We start from the raw sequence: 15,220 nt of genomic DNA, 5'->3' as shown, positions 1-15,220 counted from the left end.
TTCCTACTTCAGGTGTTTGATGCTCTCAGGTATGAACAGCCAGCATGAGCCAGCACTGTCCCCATCTTACAACCCTTCCTAAAGAACAGCATTAAACACCCAGCCATGTGCTCCACGGATTGGACCAAATGTAGCCCAGGAAAAAGTCCACTGATTTCAGTATGGGTGTAAATTTATTTTGGTCGATAACCAGCCCAGCTTGGACTACCTCCCTCCTGGAAGGTCTGGCCATGTCCCAAGAACACAGCCTCCCATGTTGTATCCTTGGCTCACATTAAACTGCTCTTGGATTTGAAGTGTAAGGACAGCTGCAGAGCTGGCTTTGCATTTTACAGATACAGCTGGATGGTTCAATAATCCCAGAATTAGCCCAGGTGGATATTTTAATTTTTCCTTCTCCTCAAAAACTCCATCCTAACCTCAGAAATGTAAATGCCAGGAATTCCATCATGGTGCTATATTTTAGTAAAAGGTTTTTATTTTTATGAACTTGCATTTCATTAAGAGACATGGTCTTTCTTATTAGCAAAAAATTATCAAGGAGAGTAAAAACCTCTCCCCAGACGCATCCAACAGTGCACATTAATGCCAATGGAAGCACTTCCTAAAGATGGGAAATCCTGTAGGTTCAGCAAGATTCAAAAGCTGATTAATCAGTGTAATTTAGTATTCGCAACTGGTTTACTAGACACACATTGGACAGTAATAGCAGGATAACCTGGAAAGCAAAACTGTAAACAGAACAAGCAGGGAGATGTAAAAGCTGTTCCCCAAAAGCAAGAGAAGACATTTAAGAGTGGCTGCAAAGACATTCTGCTCACATGTGTGACAGCTGAGAGAATGGGGTCACTGTGCTCAGCTCAACTGCTAGGAGGAGGAAAGAACAGGGAGGGTGGAACTGCTGCAGCATTGCAAGGGAGAGAGAAAGCTGAGCTCAAGTCAGCCTTTAATGCTGGGGGGGGGGCCTGGAAAATCAAACATTTGTCAAGTTTTAGTGCCTGGTTTCACATGTCACCCTGGCTGCCCGGGAGCTCTTGGCAGTGTCCCTTGGCTGCTTGCCACATCCTGCTCCAGGGTGGTGGCTCAGGCAGTCACAGCCCTACCTGCAACCAGGATTTGAAAAATTCAGTCATTTCCAGAACCAGAGGCACCGGTTTTGTAAAATGCCAAATCCCTGAAACATGGCAAAAGCTATTTCAGGAACAGTTTAACAAAGTAGAATTATATTTCACCATCAGGAGCACACGAGCATTTTTGAGATAAGGCTCAAAAAATCATCTGCAGATGTTAAAATACAAACATCACTTAACAATTCAAATGTGCCAAATTCTCTGTAACATCAAGATGTACTGGCTTAACTCTGTATGTATTTGGAGTAGAGACTAAACTGATTTAATTCGCCCAGTGCCAAGGTAAGCTTTGGTGGATTTGAGAAACAGGAGCACTCTTCAAAAAAGAGAGCACTTGGTATTAAGATGTCAACTCAAGCAAGCAGATTGACATCGAAGTACACTGTGAGCTCTATAAAATCATGTATTTAACTGCCTTGATTCAGCATTTAAATGAAAACAGCTTATTTTATTGTGTGGATCTGAACAGGTACTTTTACAGGTAACAGTTTTCAGCTCCCAGACAATTCCCACTGACATGTCACCTTTCCTTCTCATCTGGCAAGCACACTTTGTGATTATACAGAGGATAAGCATTATCACAGACTCCATCCTGCCTCACCTTCCCACTTTAACACATTTTATCCCAGCTAAGAAAAGGAGGAGGAAAATCCTACCCCAAAACCCAAACGAAACCCTAAACTGCTGGCCATGCCTCATTGATAGGAGGCTGAAAACTGGTAGTTTTCATCACTTGGGTAGTTCCAAGTCAAAATCTACCTAAAGCCAGACTGTGGAGGGGAACAGCTGTCCCAGACAGCCCCACTCCAGTCTCAGCAACCACTTACCTGGGGCAAGTCACCATTGGCATCCTGTGACTTGTTCACGTTATTGCTCTTAAGAGGGAGTGGGCTTCTAGGGTTCTGTTCTCTTGGATTCTGTCCATTTTTCAGCAAGTCTTGCTTTTGATTTTCTTTCTCAGGAGCAGCTCTGTCTGTAACTAAGTGCCTCAGGACCTGATCCTTCAAGAATTCTGTTTCACTTCGGCTGCTTCTGGAGTTCTCTGCCAGATCCCTTCTCAGGAGTTGCACTCTGTTACCTGCCAACCTCCACTTCTGCAATGATCTCTGCAGTCTTTTCTTCCTCTGGACAGGGATGTCCCAGTCCAGCCACTTGTGACTCCAAGTCTTCACATCACCTTCCATATGGAAGTTTAACAAGTGCTCTGTGCTTTTTGATTTCTTTAAAAATACCAAAACAGAATCCGAAAAGCCAGTCTTGTTGGCCTGACACGTGCCAGGCATGGTGCAGTTCACCTGGATGCACATATTTTCCAAGAACCAAAAGGCATCACAGGTGGGGCGCTGGCAGCAAGTGGTCTGACAGGAGCTCAGAGTATGGAACCCTTCCAGAAGCTGCAAATGGTGACCTGCCCACGATCTCAAATGGCTGCCAAGCAGGATCTTCCCCAGCTCGCATTTAGATCCATTCCAGTTTGCATCTGGGAATGAGGAGGGAAGACAAACAGACAATTCTCAATCCTTTCAAGCAGTGGATAATAGATCTTATCATTATTGTCAAGGTGAATTTGGGGCGCAGGAATAAGGCAGGAGAGCGCATATAGGAAAGTAAATCTGACTGCTCAGAATCTCTACCTGGCTTCACTATCCAGTACTTACGCTAGATTTTAAGGAACAATCTGCTCCTCCTACCTAAGCCACCACCACCCTTTCCAACAGGGATGGAAAAGCAGAAGTAAAGATAGAAATGTTCCTGTTTCAGAGGAGCCCATAATGCCCACACTGAGCAGCTGGACCAAGGTCACACAGCAAGTTCAGAGCAAGAAATTGAACCCTGAAATCCCAAGTGCAGTTCTTTACTCTAACCAGTTAAAGCCTTGCCTCTCTGACCACAGTCTGCCTAGAAGGAAAACACTGCTAACAGTGGCATTGGCTTGGTGCACAGTACAGAGGCATTCTTAACTCTTTCATGCTGATATTTGACATCAGTTGCTTACTCTGACTAAATCTGCTCCACTTGGGAAGTTGTTAACAGCTTCTAGAAAAGGATTCTGCATGGCAAAGCCTTGCCACCCACCCTGCCATAGTTTTTTTCATTAAAAACCCTCAAACATGTGACATAATTTCTGTTAAGAGTCAAGTCACTTCAGGTCTCAGCTCTGCAGTAAAGCAGCAACTGCTTTGCATATGGATTCTTTCTTTCTTAGTATGAAAATTTTGAGTTCTTGTAGGGATCAATGGATTAAAGGCTTCTAAAATTCAGAGCTCTGCAGATTAAGGACTCCCTAAAAATAGCCTAGTGACCTATGGGACTGTTAAATTGTGCTGTGTTCAGCATCCAAGCAATAATAGGTCATTGGAAGATTACTTTACAAACAGTGCTGCTGGAATGGGAGTTGTGCAGCTGGAGAATATGCTCCAGATCTGGCTTCCCCCCTGTCAAAAATGGAATTCTTGACAACACAAATGGGAAACATTTTTCTCCACTAAAATAAAGCCTGAATTTAAATTACAATATCCTGATCGAGAATGAACTCAAGTTCAGTGACCAAGTCATGGAGGACAGAGCTCCCTGTGGGTGTCTGAACCCACCACTGTGCAGAAGGGGGAGAAGCTCTTCACTCAAGCAATGAAATGTGTAAAAGAAGCTCTGCAAATGTTCAACAGCAAGAGAAGCTGACACCAGCACCTTTAAAAACCTCATCACGCCTCATCAACACACAGCAGTTCCTTGGAGAGAGCAGACAGGGAATCTGTGTGCCCAGGGCAACAGCCAACCTCATCACACCTGAAATGCCTGGACAGCCAGTCCCTGGCACCATTGTCACAGTCACAGGCAGGGACAAGCTCCTGGCACCAACCTGCTGGGGCTGGAATTAGAACAGAATACAGAACGTGTGTACGCACCAAACCCACGTGTATGCATATACACATTCTCCAGACTTGGAGAAACAATAACAAATTGAAGAATTACACCATTCCTGTGAATTTCAACAGGATCTCATCCACTCAGATTTACATTTTGCTGTAAAATTTCCTTTCTGTTAAAGGTGAATCATGTCCCTAATATATCCTGTGCATGAGGGAAATGTGCTGCTTCCCACATTCCTAAAATCCTTCTCCCTCCTCCACCACTGCTCATCCATCTCTCCTCATATGTCAGGCCTGGCTCACACATACCACTCAAATTAAGGCTTGATATGGAAGCAATGAAATTCAGCAGCAGTTTCTAGTACCAGGCTTAGAACTGGGGCACACACAGAATGGGGAAATTTAAGAGAAAAATGTTCCCAGGGAAGTTATCCCTTATGATGAATCACTACATAACACAAGTATTATATTTATTCATCTCAAATATAAATCCTGGATCCCCAGAAACATCTCCTCAGCATGTCAGAGCCCCAACTTAGCCTGGATGACACAACACTACCATGTGGAGAGCATTCTGCTTCTCTTTTAACACACTGCTAAAACAAGATTTGAATAGTATTTTGGCTACATTTCATTTCCAGAACTCTGCTAATGGCCACTTGGGACATATTTATTTGAAATTAGCCAGTATGTTCTCCTGAATTACTGTACATGGACAGCTCAAAACTCAGATAAGTCTCAGGAATGACAGAAGGGAACAGGCAACTCCCAGCATGCCAGTCCAGCATTCCAGATGTGAATTTTCCACAGAAGCATACTGATTTTCACTTTTCATTTTCAAGCTCCATGGCCATTGGTGGGCATCAAACATTCAGATAACTCTATGTGCCTTGGGAGAAAAAGGAGTCTACACATGCATTTCACCTGTAGAAAACAGGAACATTGCCGAAGATGAGTTCCCTCCTAAGCTCAGCACCACACGAGTCACAAGACACCTGCACAGTGGGTGTGCTTAGTCACTTTTCCATACTGTTTTTGTCACGTCAGTGGAGAAAACTGCTTTTCCCAGGAACTCAGAAGTTCCTGTCCCAGGGATGCAGCTCACAGCTTTGCTGAGCAGCAGGCAAATGGAATACACAGGAACAGCTTCTATTAATAACTTCAGGTTTACAGACTTGCCCAGGCAGTTAATACTGCCTGATACCAGATTAATGATTAAAGACTTGACTCTGTGGACTTTTTAAACCTGCCACACGTCAGTCAGTTATGTCAACACAGTCCCCCTTGCGTAAGTTCACATGACCACACTCATTTCTAGGCAGCCATAACTCCTTCTCAGTTTCATGAACTCCACTGCCTGAGTGACACAAACAAGCCCAAAATAACAAAAAGTCTGCAATGGAAAAAACGTCCACATCAGGGTAACTATGTCCATATAATTATATTTATTTCTGCACAAGCAAAAACCTTAATTTAATGAACTCTTCACTCGTTTTACCACTGGACTTGATGATCTCAGACCTGCACTGTTCCAACCTTAACAATTCTATGAGCCCTGGCTTTAACTCTTCCAAGCAGAGCAGCCCTTAAACACACCAACACTGTCTAGAATACCCTCTAGGAGTCTCATAGGATCTCTAACTCTGAACTTCCAAGAAATTACTAAAGCCAGGAAATGCATGCAGGAAGCCCAGATGACAAGGAAACACTCAACCCTTTGCTAGTACTAGGAACACAAACATGTCTTTCCAGGGCTTAAATTAGCTGATTAAGATCACACTTCTCATTAGCTTAATCAAGTCTGCCACTGGGAATTGTCCAGGAAGGTCCAGTAACACAAGAGGAACGCTGCAGCTGCCTGGGGTATGTCCCCACATAACGGGGAAACAAAACAAACCAACCCCTTCCCAAACCAAACATCACACAATCCATCAGAGGAAAACTTCCATCCAAGCCACTAGCTTGGTTACTTACTTGATCAGGAGGTTGGTTGCTAAAGTTTGAACAGGAAATAATAAAAACAAACATAACCATTGCCTGTAGGCAAATAAAGACTTCTGACACACTGCTCTTGGGAAGAGTATTAAACATCTTAGGGCTAAAAAATATTCCTGCCTTTCCAAGTTTCTTTCCTTAAATTAAATTATTTTCCAGATTATCACTTATTCCTTTTGTCAAAAATTAAGATCAGAAAAAGCTCTCTCGGAGAAACAAGCTACACTTTTGAGAGTTCATTTAGTAACTGCTAAGGGTGGTGTTTTGTTTGGTTTTAAAAAAAACAACGGCTTTGGTTTGTTAGTTTGAAAAAAATCAATTAAAAAAGGAAAACAATAAAAAAACAACCCTACCCTGTCTACCAGCAAATAATTTCACTTTTCTCTCAGAGTATTTTAAACAAGTAAGAGGGATAAAGACCATAAAAATCCATACACACAGCCCCAGAGAGAACAGAAGAGTCACCTGCAGAGGAGCACAAGGCACACAGGCAAATGCACAGGTAGAACAGCTGCAGAATTCCCAGCTCCCTCGCAGCTTTTCCCAGGCAATATCGTGACAGGAACTGGGTACTGATGCTGAGCTTGGCTTCCAACCTCTTCTCCATGGCCTTTGTGGGCAGCAGCAGGGTTCTAGAAACACGTAGGGTATGAAACAGAAAACATCCCATGGCAATTGAAATGCTCCTGCACAGATCCAGAGAGAGTGCAGAGTGAACAGAGCATTTGTGGAGGAAAAGAAATGTCTTATCAGCTATGATTAGTCCAGCTGTTGCTAAGGAACTATCAATGTCTGTAATGAATCTGTAATGGCACAGCTCTCAGTGCTGAGTGCAGAGGGCCTTTCCCTTGTGGTTTTCTCCTCCAGACCCCACTTTTCATCTGATATCACAGTAGCTATCCACTGGATTCCAAACAGGTATTTAGGAAATTTCAGTTTCAAATATGCCTGAAGATTGGACACCCGGGCAGCAGCACGAGGATAACACAGGCACTGACAACCCCTGCACATCTGCCCAGCGATGTCATCGCAGGCACGTCAGTGCTGGCTGGTGCCAGCCAGAAACAGGGAAACGAGAGCACAGCAACACTGGGAAACTGGGAGCTAACGCCCTGGTTTGCTCCTTTTTTTGCTCCACAGGTCAGGGATCACCAAACTTCTCTGCCTTCCTAATGCCAAAGGTTATTTAATAGCTTCATATGCTAATTAAGTGTAAATTATCTCTAGGTGATGCGGTAGGAGAACATTAATTATTTTACATGAAATAAATAGTATCTATTTTAAGGGAGCAATGAAAGCATCATTAGCCGTTTAGCAACGGCATTAGATCTGCCAATTCTGAAGAATCCAAAGGGAATGCTGTTACAAGAAATGTTGTTACAGCCAGATCCAGCAGCACACCTCAAGCACTCAGAGCTTTTTACACCTCGAGGAATTGCACTCAACCATCCGCAGCAGAGCAGGAACAGACACGGGAGGAAACCTTCACGGGGGAAGATGTAAACCCGTGCCCGCTCAGCCAACAGGTCCTTGAGGAAAGTTTCCACCACCCCAAACCCCGGTTCCCGCACCTGCCCGGCCGGAGCCCCCGCGGCCGGGCCCGGGCCCCGAGGGAGGCGGCAGCGCCGCGTGCCGCCAGCGGGTACGTACCAAGGGCGCATGGCGAGGCTTGGCGGCTCCTCAGCGGCTCCTCGGCGAGCTCAGGCGGGCACCGGGCGCCGGGCACGGCCGGGGCTCCAGCGCGGCGGGCCCGGAGGCACCGCGGCCTCCTGCCCCGCGGCCATGGCGGCGCCCGCGCACACTCACCCGGAAGCTGAACCGCCGCCTCCCGGCACCAGGGCAGGGTCCGGCCGTATGGGCAGTGCCAGGGCTACGGAGCCGCGAGTCCCCGCCGCTCGCTCCCCGCCGGTCCCGGTCGCACCGGGCGGGGCGGGCGCGGAGGCCGCGCAGCCACAGGTGATTTGCCCACAGTTCCGCGCGGAGGCGGCGGCTTCGGGCACCGCCCAACAAGGCGGCGCGCGGTTGGCCGGCGGCACGGAGACGGCGCGCGGATTGGCTGGGGGGGCAGGAGGCTCGTGCCCGCAGGCGGGGCGCCATGAAGGAAGGGGCTGGAGTCGTGAGGGAAGGGGCTGAGGGGAGGCTGCCCGTGTTCCTCGCTAGTTCTTCGGCCGCGCTTCCCAGCCATGGCCTCTGACTCCGGGGACAGGCACGCCATACTGAAGCGGTGCCTCGGTGTGCTCAGAGACGCGAGGAACGACAGCGAACAGTTCGCAGCGCTGCTCCTGGTAAGGAACCGCGGAATCTCCTCAGGAGAGAGCAAAGGGGAGGCCAAAGACCATGCTGGACACGGGAGTGCCCGGGGGACGCGGGGGGGTGGAAATTGGGAGCTCAGAGCAAGCTGCTTTAGGGTTCCCTTCAGCAAAGCAAAACAAAACCCTCCCTTTGGCCTGGGTGTGCGGAGAGTCAGTAAGTGGTAAATCTCTGAATTAGCTCTTGGGCCAAGTGCCAGGTCAGTGGTTGCTTCTCTGCACTAATTAAAGTTATTTGAGTTTCTGATTTGCAACAGTTCCATCCCGTACGTGTACCAAATCCTTTTGCTATGTTCACACTCACTCCTATTTTGCCTCATAGGTGACCAAAGCAGTCAGAGCCGGAGAGGTGGATGCCAAGACCCGGCGCCAGATCTTCGACGCGATCGGATTCACATTCCCGACCCGCCTGCTGACCTCCCGGCAGCCCCCAGCTGGCTGCCCCCCGCACACCTTCCGTGCCCTCAGCCTCACCCTGCTGGCCTGTTTCTGCACCGACCCAGAGCTAGCTGGGCACTCCCAGATCCTGAATAAAATCCCGACCTTCAATGACATCCTGCTTTCCTCCTGTGATGCGGACAGCACATCCATGGTCGATGACGTGTACCAGTGCCTCAGCAGTGTCCTGGCCACGGCCAGGGGCCCCAAGGAGTTGGTAACCAAAGGGACAGTGTCTGCCCTGTGCCAGGCCTACCTTAATGGTGGCCATGGCTCTGACCGTGCCCTCACACTGCTTGTGGGGCTGTTGGCCATAGCAGAGGCCAAGTGCTGGCAGAGGGATGCTCCACAGCTCTTGGCAGTGCTCAGCAAGCTCTCCAGTGATTTCCTCAAGGCTGAAGACATGACCAAATTTGAGCTGTGTGAGATTCTGCTTCACTTCATCCCCCTGTCACCTCCTCTCACAGAGAACTCGCAGGGCTCTGAGTGCCTCTTCAGACTTTACAAAGGGCTGGCTGATGTTTTAGGCAGCAAACTCAGCCAGTTGCAGCGGGACCCCGCTCTGAAGCTTGCAGCCAGCCTTGTGCAGGCCTGTGGGGCTGAGTGGATCCCAGCAGGGAGTGCTGGCAGCAAATTCTTGGCCCTACTAGTGAACTTGGCTTGTGTGGAGGTCCGCCTGACCCTGGAGGAGCCAGATCCCACGGAAGTGGAGGGAAAGAAAGAAGTGGTGACAGCCTGCTATGCCCTTATGGAGATGGGGATCCAGGAATGCCTGAGGGAAGAGAACCCTCTGCTAGAAAATGTACAGAAAATGCAGCTCATGAGGATTATGGAGGAGGCCTTTGGAGCTGTAATATTCTACTTGAGACAGGTAATGCGGGGTTTTTAACAAAGAGCAGGTTGTTGCTTTTGTGTGGAGCAAACTCTGCCCCTTAGCCCACTGTGGTTTCCAGGCCTGTGGTAGTTGATGTACAGTGACAATAATGTGTCATTTTGCTTTCTTCATGCAGGTTAAACAGGAGGAGCTGCAAGATCCTTTCATCTTTGCTTCTGTTCGAGTCCTTGGAGCTTGGATGGCAGAAGAAACATCCTCCCTCAAGCAGGAAATCTGTGAGCTCTTGCCTTTCCTTGTTGATTATGCCAGGAAGCTTTTCAAGGAGGGTAGCCCAGCTGTGAGTCTTCCCCAGGCAGAGCTGGTTTGCACTGAGGGCTCTGCCTTCCCCCAGGATGCTCTGAGGTGAGCATTTTAAACACACGTTTGTTGCATATTAGCGCAAACCTGCTCAAATATTATTTCTGTTTTTACTCTCCCTGCAGTGCCAGTTCCATGGGGCTTTCTCCCCCAAGATGGATGTAAATGCAGGGCTTAGACCCATTCTACCTCATGCTCCCAGTTTCTTTCCCCTTCCAGATTTCTGCTACCTGGCTTTTGCCATTTGACAGCAGAGGACAGGCCCCGGGACATCTTTATCTCTGAAGGGGCACCAGCACTGCTGTGTGAATACTTCCTGCAGCAGTGGGAGGTTCTGACCTCCGAGTCCACCGCTCCAGCACCCCTGACAAGCACTGAAATGAGTCTCCAGACCATGTGCGGGGTTTTCCTTAACCTGGTTGTGACTGCTCCGGACCTGGTCAGGTAACAGAGCTGTGGGAGCTGGCTCTGAGGTTGGCAGTGGGAAGAAAGGGTGCCTTGTGCATCAAGCTTGAGGATCGGTTAACACACTGTGCTGAAAAGGGATGTTTCTTTTTCAGCCCAAATTTCATTGCAGTTTTGGTGCTGTGTTTAACCTTGACATTCTCAGGTGTTCTGGCGTGTCAAAACCAGTTTATTTTCTCTCTAGGCATGACAAAACCTTTTCCTCCTTGATGGATGTGTTGCTGAAGTCTCTTCCACTTCTGTTGCCCCAGAAACATCACCTGGTTCTGGCAGCAAACATTGTGACTCTGGGCCTGATGATGGCCAGGATCCTCGTGGGGTCAGCAGGTAAAGGAAATTCTCATTGGCAAAGCCCACGTTGTGCTGCATGGGCAGAGACCAGGAGCTGGGAAGTTGGGCTGGAGAAAGAAAATAGAAGGGAAACTGGTCCAGCTTGTCATTGGAAAGGTGATAAACCAAAAATGTTCAGGAGCAAGGAATACAATAAACATCCAGCAGGCTGATGTGGTGGGATGAAGAGATTTCTAGGGCTGGAAGATGTTGTCCTGCTCCACACAGCCCCACCACAGGGTCTTTGTGTGAGCAAACTCTGCATTGTGACATTCATTTCCTTTTTCTTCCAGTCCTTCAGGGAACACAGCCTGCCAAGGAGTTTTTTGGAGCTGCTGTTCGCTTCCTCTCCCAGGCCCACACAGCCCAGGCAGACCCCAGCAGCGATGGCCTGGCTGTGGCCGTGTCACCTGCCTATGTGAGAGCCTGGGATGACATCCGTGAGCTCTGGTTCCTGGGAATGCAGGCCTTGGCCGGCTGCATCCCGCTTTTCCCCTGGCTGCCGCACGCTGCTCTCCAGGCGCACTGGCTGCAAGGGCTCTCGCGGTTGCTGTCCTGCGTCACTCCAGCCTCTGTGGATTCTGAGCTCGTCACTGCTTTCCAGGCCGTGCTGGTGGAGCTGGCCAGAGCCAGCGAGCAGTGCAGGGATGTGATCCTGTCCCACCATGGCATGGAGTGGGCCAATCTGTATGGAATGGCAGCTCTGGAACAGTGTCTGGCCAAGCAGGGAGGAGCCAGAAGCACTCTAGGTGGGAAATGAAGCCAGACACCTGCAGAAGGTCTACTCAACACCTGCCGTGCTCTTTGCTGCCAGATGGGCACAAAAAAAAACCATGTAAATGACCAAACTTTATAAAACTGGAATGATGTAGCAGTGCCCACATTGGTGTACAGAGCTGCTGCTGCCTCAGAACATTTCACCATGCCCTTGCTTGACCTGTTGTGAGGATTTCTCTGTAAATACAGCCTGTTTTGTTATTAAAGACTTTTTGTCAGTTTGTTTCTCAAACTCCTCAGTGCTTACATTTCTTTCTGCCCAGAGCCCTGACAGGATCATTGCTTCTCTCATTAATATGGTCATAGTTTTGTCGCAGTAAGCCCTGCAGATTTTCACCTTACTTTCTCTGAGTCCTGCACATATTAGTTAATAATTTGGCACTATACACAGAACCCTGAAAAAGGCAGGAATGGAAAAAGCTTTATTATTTACTGACAGGATTGGGAGTAACTCCTTGTGACTTGAAAAGGCTGTGCTGCCAAATGATCCCCCAGTTCATATCCACCATTGGTACCATCATCCCAAGATGACACCTAGAAAACCTTTCCAGAACAACTTGCTTTACCTGTATTGCCCCATAAAACACCTGCACAAAGTACATCCATGGGATTTGCTATCTGCTCCCTCTTGCTGCTGGGATGAGATGTACAGGGAGAATTTTCCACTCTTGCAAGGTGAAGGGCTCAGTCTTCCTCTGTTCCGTTTAGGATGTGAAAGCCAAAAAGAGTCAATTCCCCCTTGCTGATTCCCTGCAGAGCAAAGAACATCTTGCTTTACAGAAGAAAAGGGCCACATGTACCGTGGAGTAAACTCTTGTAGCACCAGCAGCACCGCATTATCCTGAGGATATTTCCCAGAAAGTGCAGCTGCACAGGGTGGCTGCTGAAACTGAGGCTCATCCAAGCAGCACTCCCTGCTCCCGTTTTTCCACCAGGTGTCAGCCAAGGAGTTCTCTGGGAGCTGCTGCCTCGCCGGGACTGCTCTGCTGCCAGCCCAAGGCGTTGATCAGAACTCGTTGGAGGGGGCTGTGGAATCATCTGATCAAGTGAAAATCAAGCATGAAGCTGCCTCAAAAGGAGGGCTGGGTCTGGGTGTATTCCTGCTTTACACTGTGTTTTTGGCTCAGTGCTTTATTAGAGCAAGTGCCTTCCACAACTGGAGAGGAGGCTGTTGCTCAGGGAAAGTATCTTTAGATCTTTTCAGCTCAGCCCTGAGCAGCCAGTGCAAGTTGGAACAAAGGCAGGTGCTCCCAGCAGAGCGGTGTGAGCCAAACAGGCAAATTAGCCTCCTGGCCTTGGAAAAGAGCAGACCTTTGCGGAGCTGGGCTGGGAGAGACTCCTCAGCCTGCTAGGAACACATCCCTGCACTGCAGGGAAACACCAGCAGGAAAAGTTAGGAATACAATGCAGTGCCAGAAAAAACACCCAAACCTTCAAAGTCTTTATCTTCAAGTGTTCTCTGTCCTCTACACTCTCTTGCCTCTGGTCAGGTGTATGGGCTTCCCATTAATGACAGCCACTAATTCGTGCTAATGAGAGACATGACCTGTATCACTAGGAGGATATTCTGCTATCCTCAGTGTGGTGCTGGGCTTGCTGTGGGCAGATAATCTGGTTTGGCCGTGGTTCATTCCTGTGGGCAGTGGTTGGAGCTCCCACAACACCTGACCGGAGATCCAGCCTGGGCCCACAGTTCCAGCACTAGCACAGTCCTAACCCAGGGACCTTTGGTTGCTGGTCTATAATTCCCTGAGAGGTTACCTGGGAGCAAACCAAGAGCCCAGGAAGTCCTCCAGTTTTATCCTTCCTCACATCTTAGGGAGTGGGGTTTGGCCACCAGCAGGTGCCTGGAGAGGAGCATCTGCACCTCATTCTCACACTCTTCAGTGTAAAGTCCCCTCAGGTGTGAGCAGGACCATCCCAGAGACCCTGATGTCTTGCCATGTACTTATTTCTTTGCATGAAACAAAACATGCTCCTTATGAGTTCCTCACTGCTCCTGAGCTGATAGTGGAAGGGGTGAGACACCCACCTTGTTCTGGGATGTTACTAGGCTGAATGCCTGTGAAGGTGGCAGAGCTCCCTGAGCAGTATCACTGCTCTCTTGTCCCAGGGCACTTTACAAATATTCTTGGACAGAGCACCCCCCAAAAAGACTGTTTTGCCTCCCTGCGACTGAGTGCTAACAGCAGTGAGCTCTGCACATTCAGGTAGAGAGGGCACGGGAGCTGTTGGAAGCCTCCTGCCACGTGGGCATCTCTGTTGGCTCCATGCATGGGAGTCCACAGGCCCCAGCATGCCTGTCTGCCTCAGCCCACGTGAGGGAGATGGTGCTCCGGCAGCCTGGCCAAGGCTTCAAAGGCTGCAGGGTGTCCTCAACCACCCTGAGCTTTGCAAGCCCAACCACAGATTCTGCCCGTAGCAGTTGGCATCTGCGGGCACTGATGATCTGGTGCCAAAGAGGTGGATGTGGCGTCATCTATGTCCCCTCTCTGCCGTGTTTGAGATCCTAGCACAGAGTGGAATTGCAGCCAGCAACACCCAAAGCAAACTGTGCTTCATTTCCCACTGCATTTCCAACATCAGGACAAGTTCTCCAGGAGCAAGATGATTAGTTCACTGTTCTCTGACAAGACGGACAAGGCCCCAGAGGAGCAGACCCACATTCTGTTTTTCTTTGACAGCTTAAATGTCATAATGCCATTGCAAACCTGACCATGGTATATGTTATCTTATGGCATTTATTCATCTCGCCCCAAAAGCACTGGCAATAAAATTAAATATTTCATAAGGTTGTTATTTGGCTGCTGTGCTACCAAAACCCAGTGCAGCCTCCTCCCTCCTGCTGTGAGATGTAGCAGTGGTGGTGAGAGTGAGTGGTAGCTCATGGGAGTTTCACAATGACCAGAGTCTTTTGTGAGGTCCCTTTTCTACTTCCTGACCACTGCTCTGCTGTGCTGTGTTGTGCTGGGGAGGGCGACATGCCCTACAGCCCCACAGCTCCAGGCTGCCCTGGCCCACTGCCCCAGCCTTATGTGTTCCCACGACCTCAGCTGAGGGGCAGTGGGACAGCTCCTTTTGTTCTTCCTTCCCCGTCAGTGTTGCAGGTTTCCTCTGCTCTGCCTCATTTTTGGGTGGAAACACAGCTTCCCTGCAAGCTGCTGCAAGGGACCATCCTCCTGCTTGCCTGCCATCCTGTGCAGGCTGACTCACAACCCTTCCCGTCTGGATTTTGCACAGTTTCACCTCTTTCAGATGAATAAAGACTCAACATTATACGGACTAGATGAGCAAGGGATATTAAGAATGAACTGGAACATAACTGCAAAATACAGCATGTCAAATCCAATTTTTCCTAGCAAATGAAATGGATCTGGTGGAAAATAAATACAGAACTTCCAGGAGCAGCGTCCTTGAAGAGCATTTGAGGGGGATGAAGAGATTTGAATGGATCAATCCTCTATACCTCTGCATATCCCTCCTCCTACCATTAAATGCCATCTTTAACAGAAATAAATTAGAATAAACGATCAGCCCTTGCCTCCTAAAGACAGGTGGCAGGGTAATATTAAAAGAAATGAATAAAAATTCATTTAATGAGCATTGTTAATTAAACCCGGAAATCAAAGAGGTCTGAGTTGTGGGAATTCAGAGGAAAAATGAAAATGAAAGGAGCTGTAGCTCCGGGCGGGAAGAGTGGAATTAAATTAACTG

At 48.6% G+C, this 15,220-nt stretch overlaps 2 protein-coding genes across 3 annotated transcripts in view; one reads left to right on the top strand and one right to left on the bottom strand.

Annotated features, from left to right (window-relative positions):
- Positions 1 to 7,975, bottom strand: part of KIAA0319L (KIAA0319 like) — a 29,888-nt gene extending 21,913 nt beyond the window's left edge. The window contains exons 1-3 of one of the 2 annotated variants that reach the window (XM_058856254.1): positions 7,646 to 7,975; positions 6,461 to 6,681; positions 1,958 to 2,610 (exon numbers count right to left, since the gene is read on the bottom strand). In XM_058856254.1, the coding sequence (XP_058712237.1) occupies positions 1,958 to 2,610; positions 6,461 to 6,681; positions 7,646 to 7,656 (885 nt within the window). In that variant the 5' untranslated portion in view covers positions 7,657 to 7,975. The remainder of the gene's footprint in view (positions 1 to 1,957; positions 2,611 to 6,460; positions 6,682 to 7,645) is intronic. The other variant, XM_058856255.1, reaches the window with a different exon arrangement.
- A 95-nt stretch (positions 7,976 to 8,070) lies between these two features.
- NCDN (neurochondrin) lies at positions 8,071 to 11,737 on the top strand. Its single transcript, XM_058856661.1, has 6 exons — positions 8,071 to 8,280; positions 8,627 to 9,613; positions 9,753 to 9,979; positions 10,154 to 10,378; positions 10,584 to 10,726; positions 11,023 to 11,737. The coding sequence occupies exons 1-6, from the start codon at positions 8,179 to 8,181 to the stop codon at positions 11,487 to 11,489; spliced, it is 2,151 nt and encodes a 716-aa protein (XP_058712644.1). The 5' UTR covers positions 8,071 to 8,178; the 3' UTR covers positions 11,490 to 11,737.
- Positions 11,738 to 15,220: the final 3,483 nt, after the last annotated feature.

The sequence above is a fragment of the Poecile atricapillus genome, chromosome 24 (genome assembly GCF_030490865.1).
Source record: "Poecile atricapillus isolate bPoeAtr1 chromosome 24, bPoeAtr1.hap1, whole genome shotgun sequence".
NCBI lineage: Eukaryota > Metazoa > Chordata > Aves > Passeriformes > Paridae > Poecile > Poecile atricapillus.
This window is presented reverse-complemented; position numbering and strand designations above follow the sequence as displayed.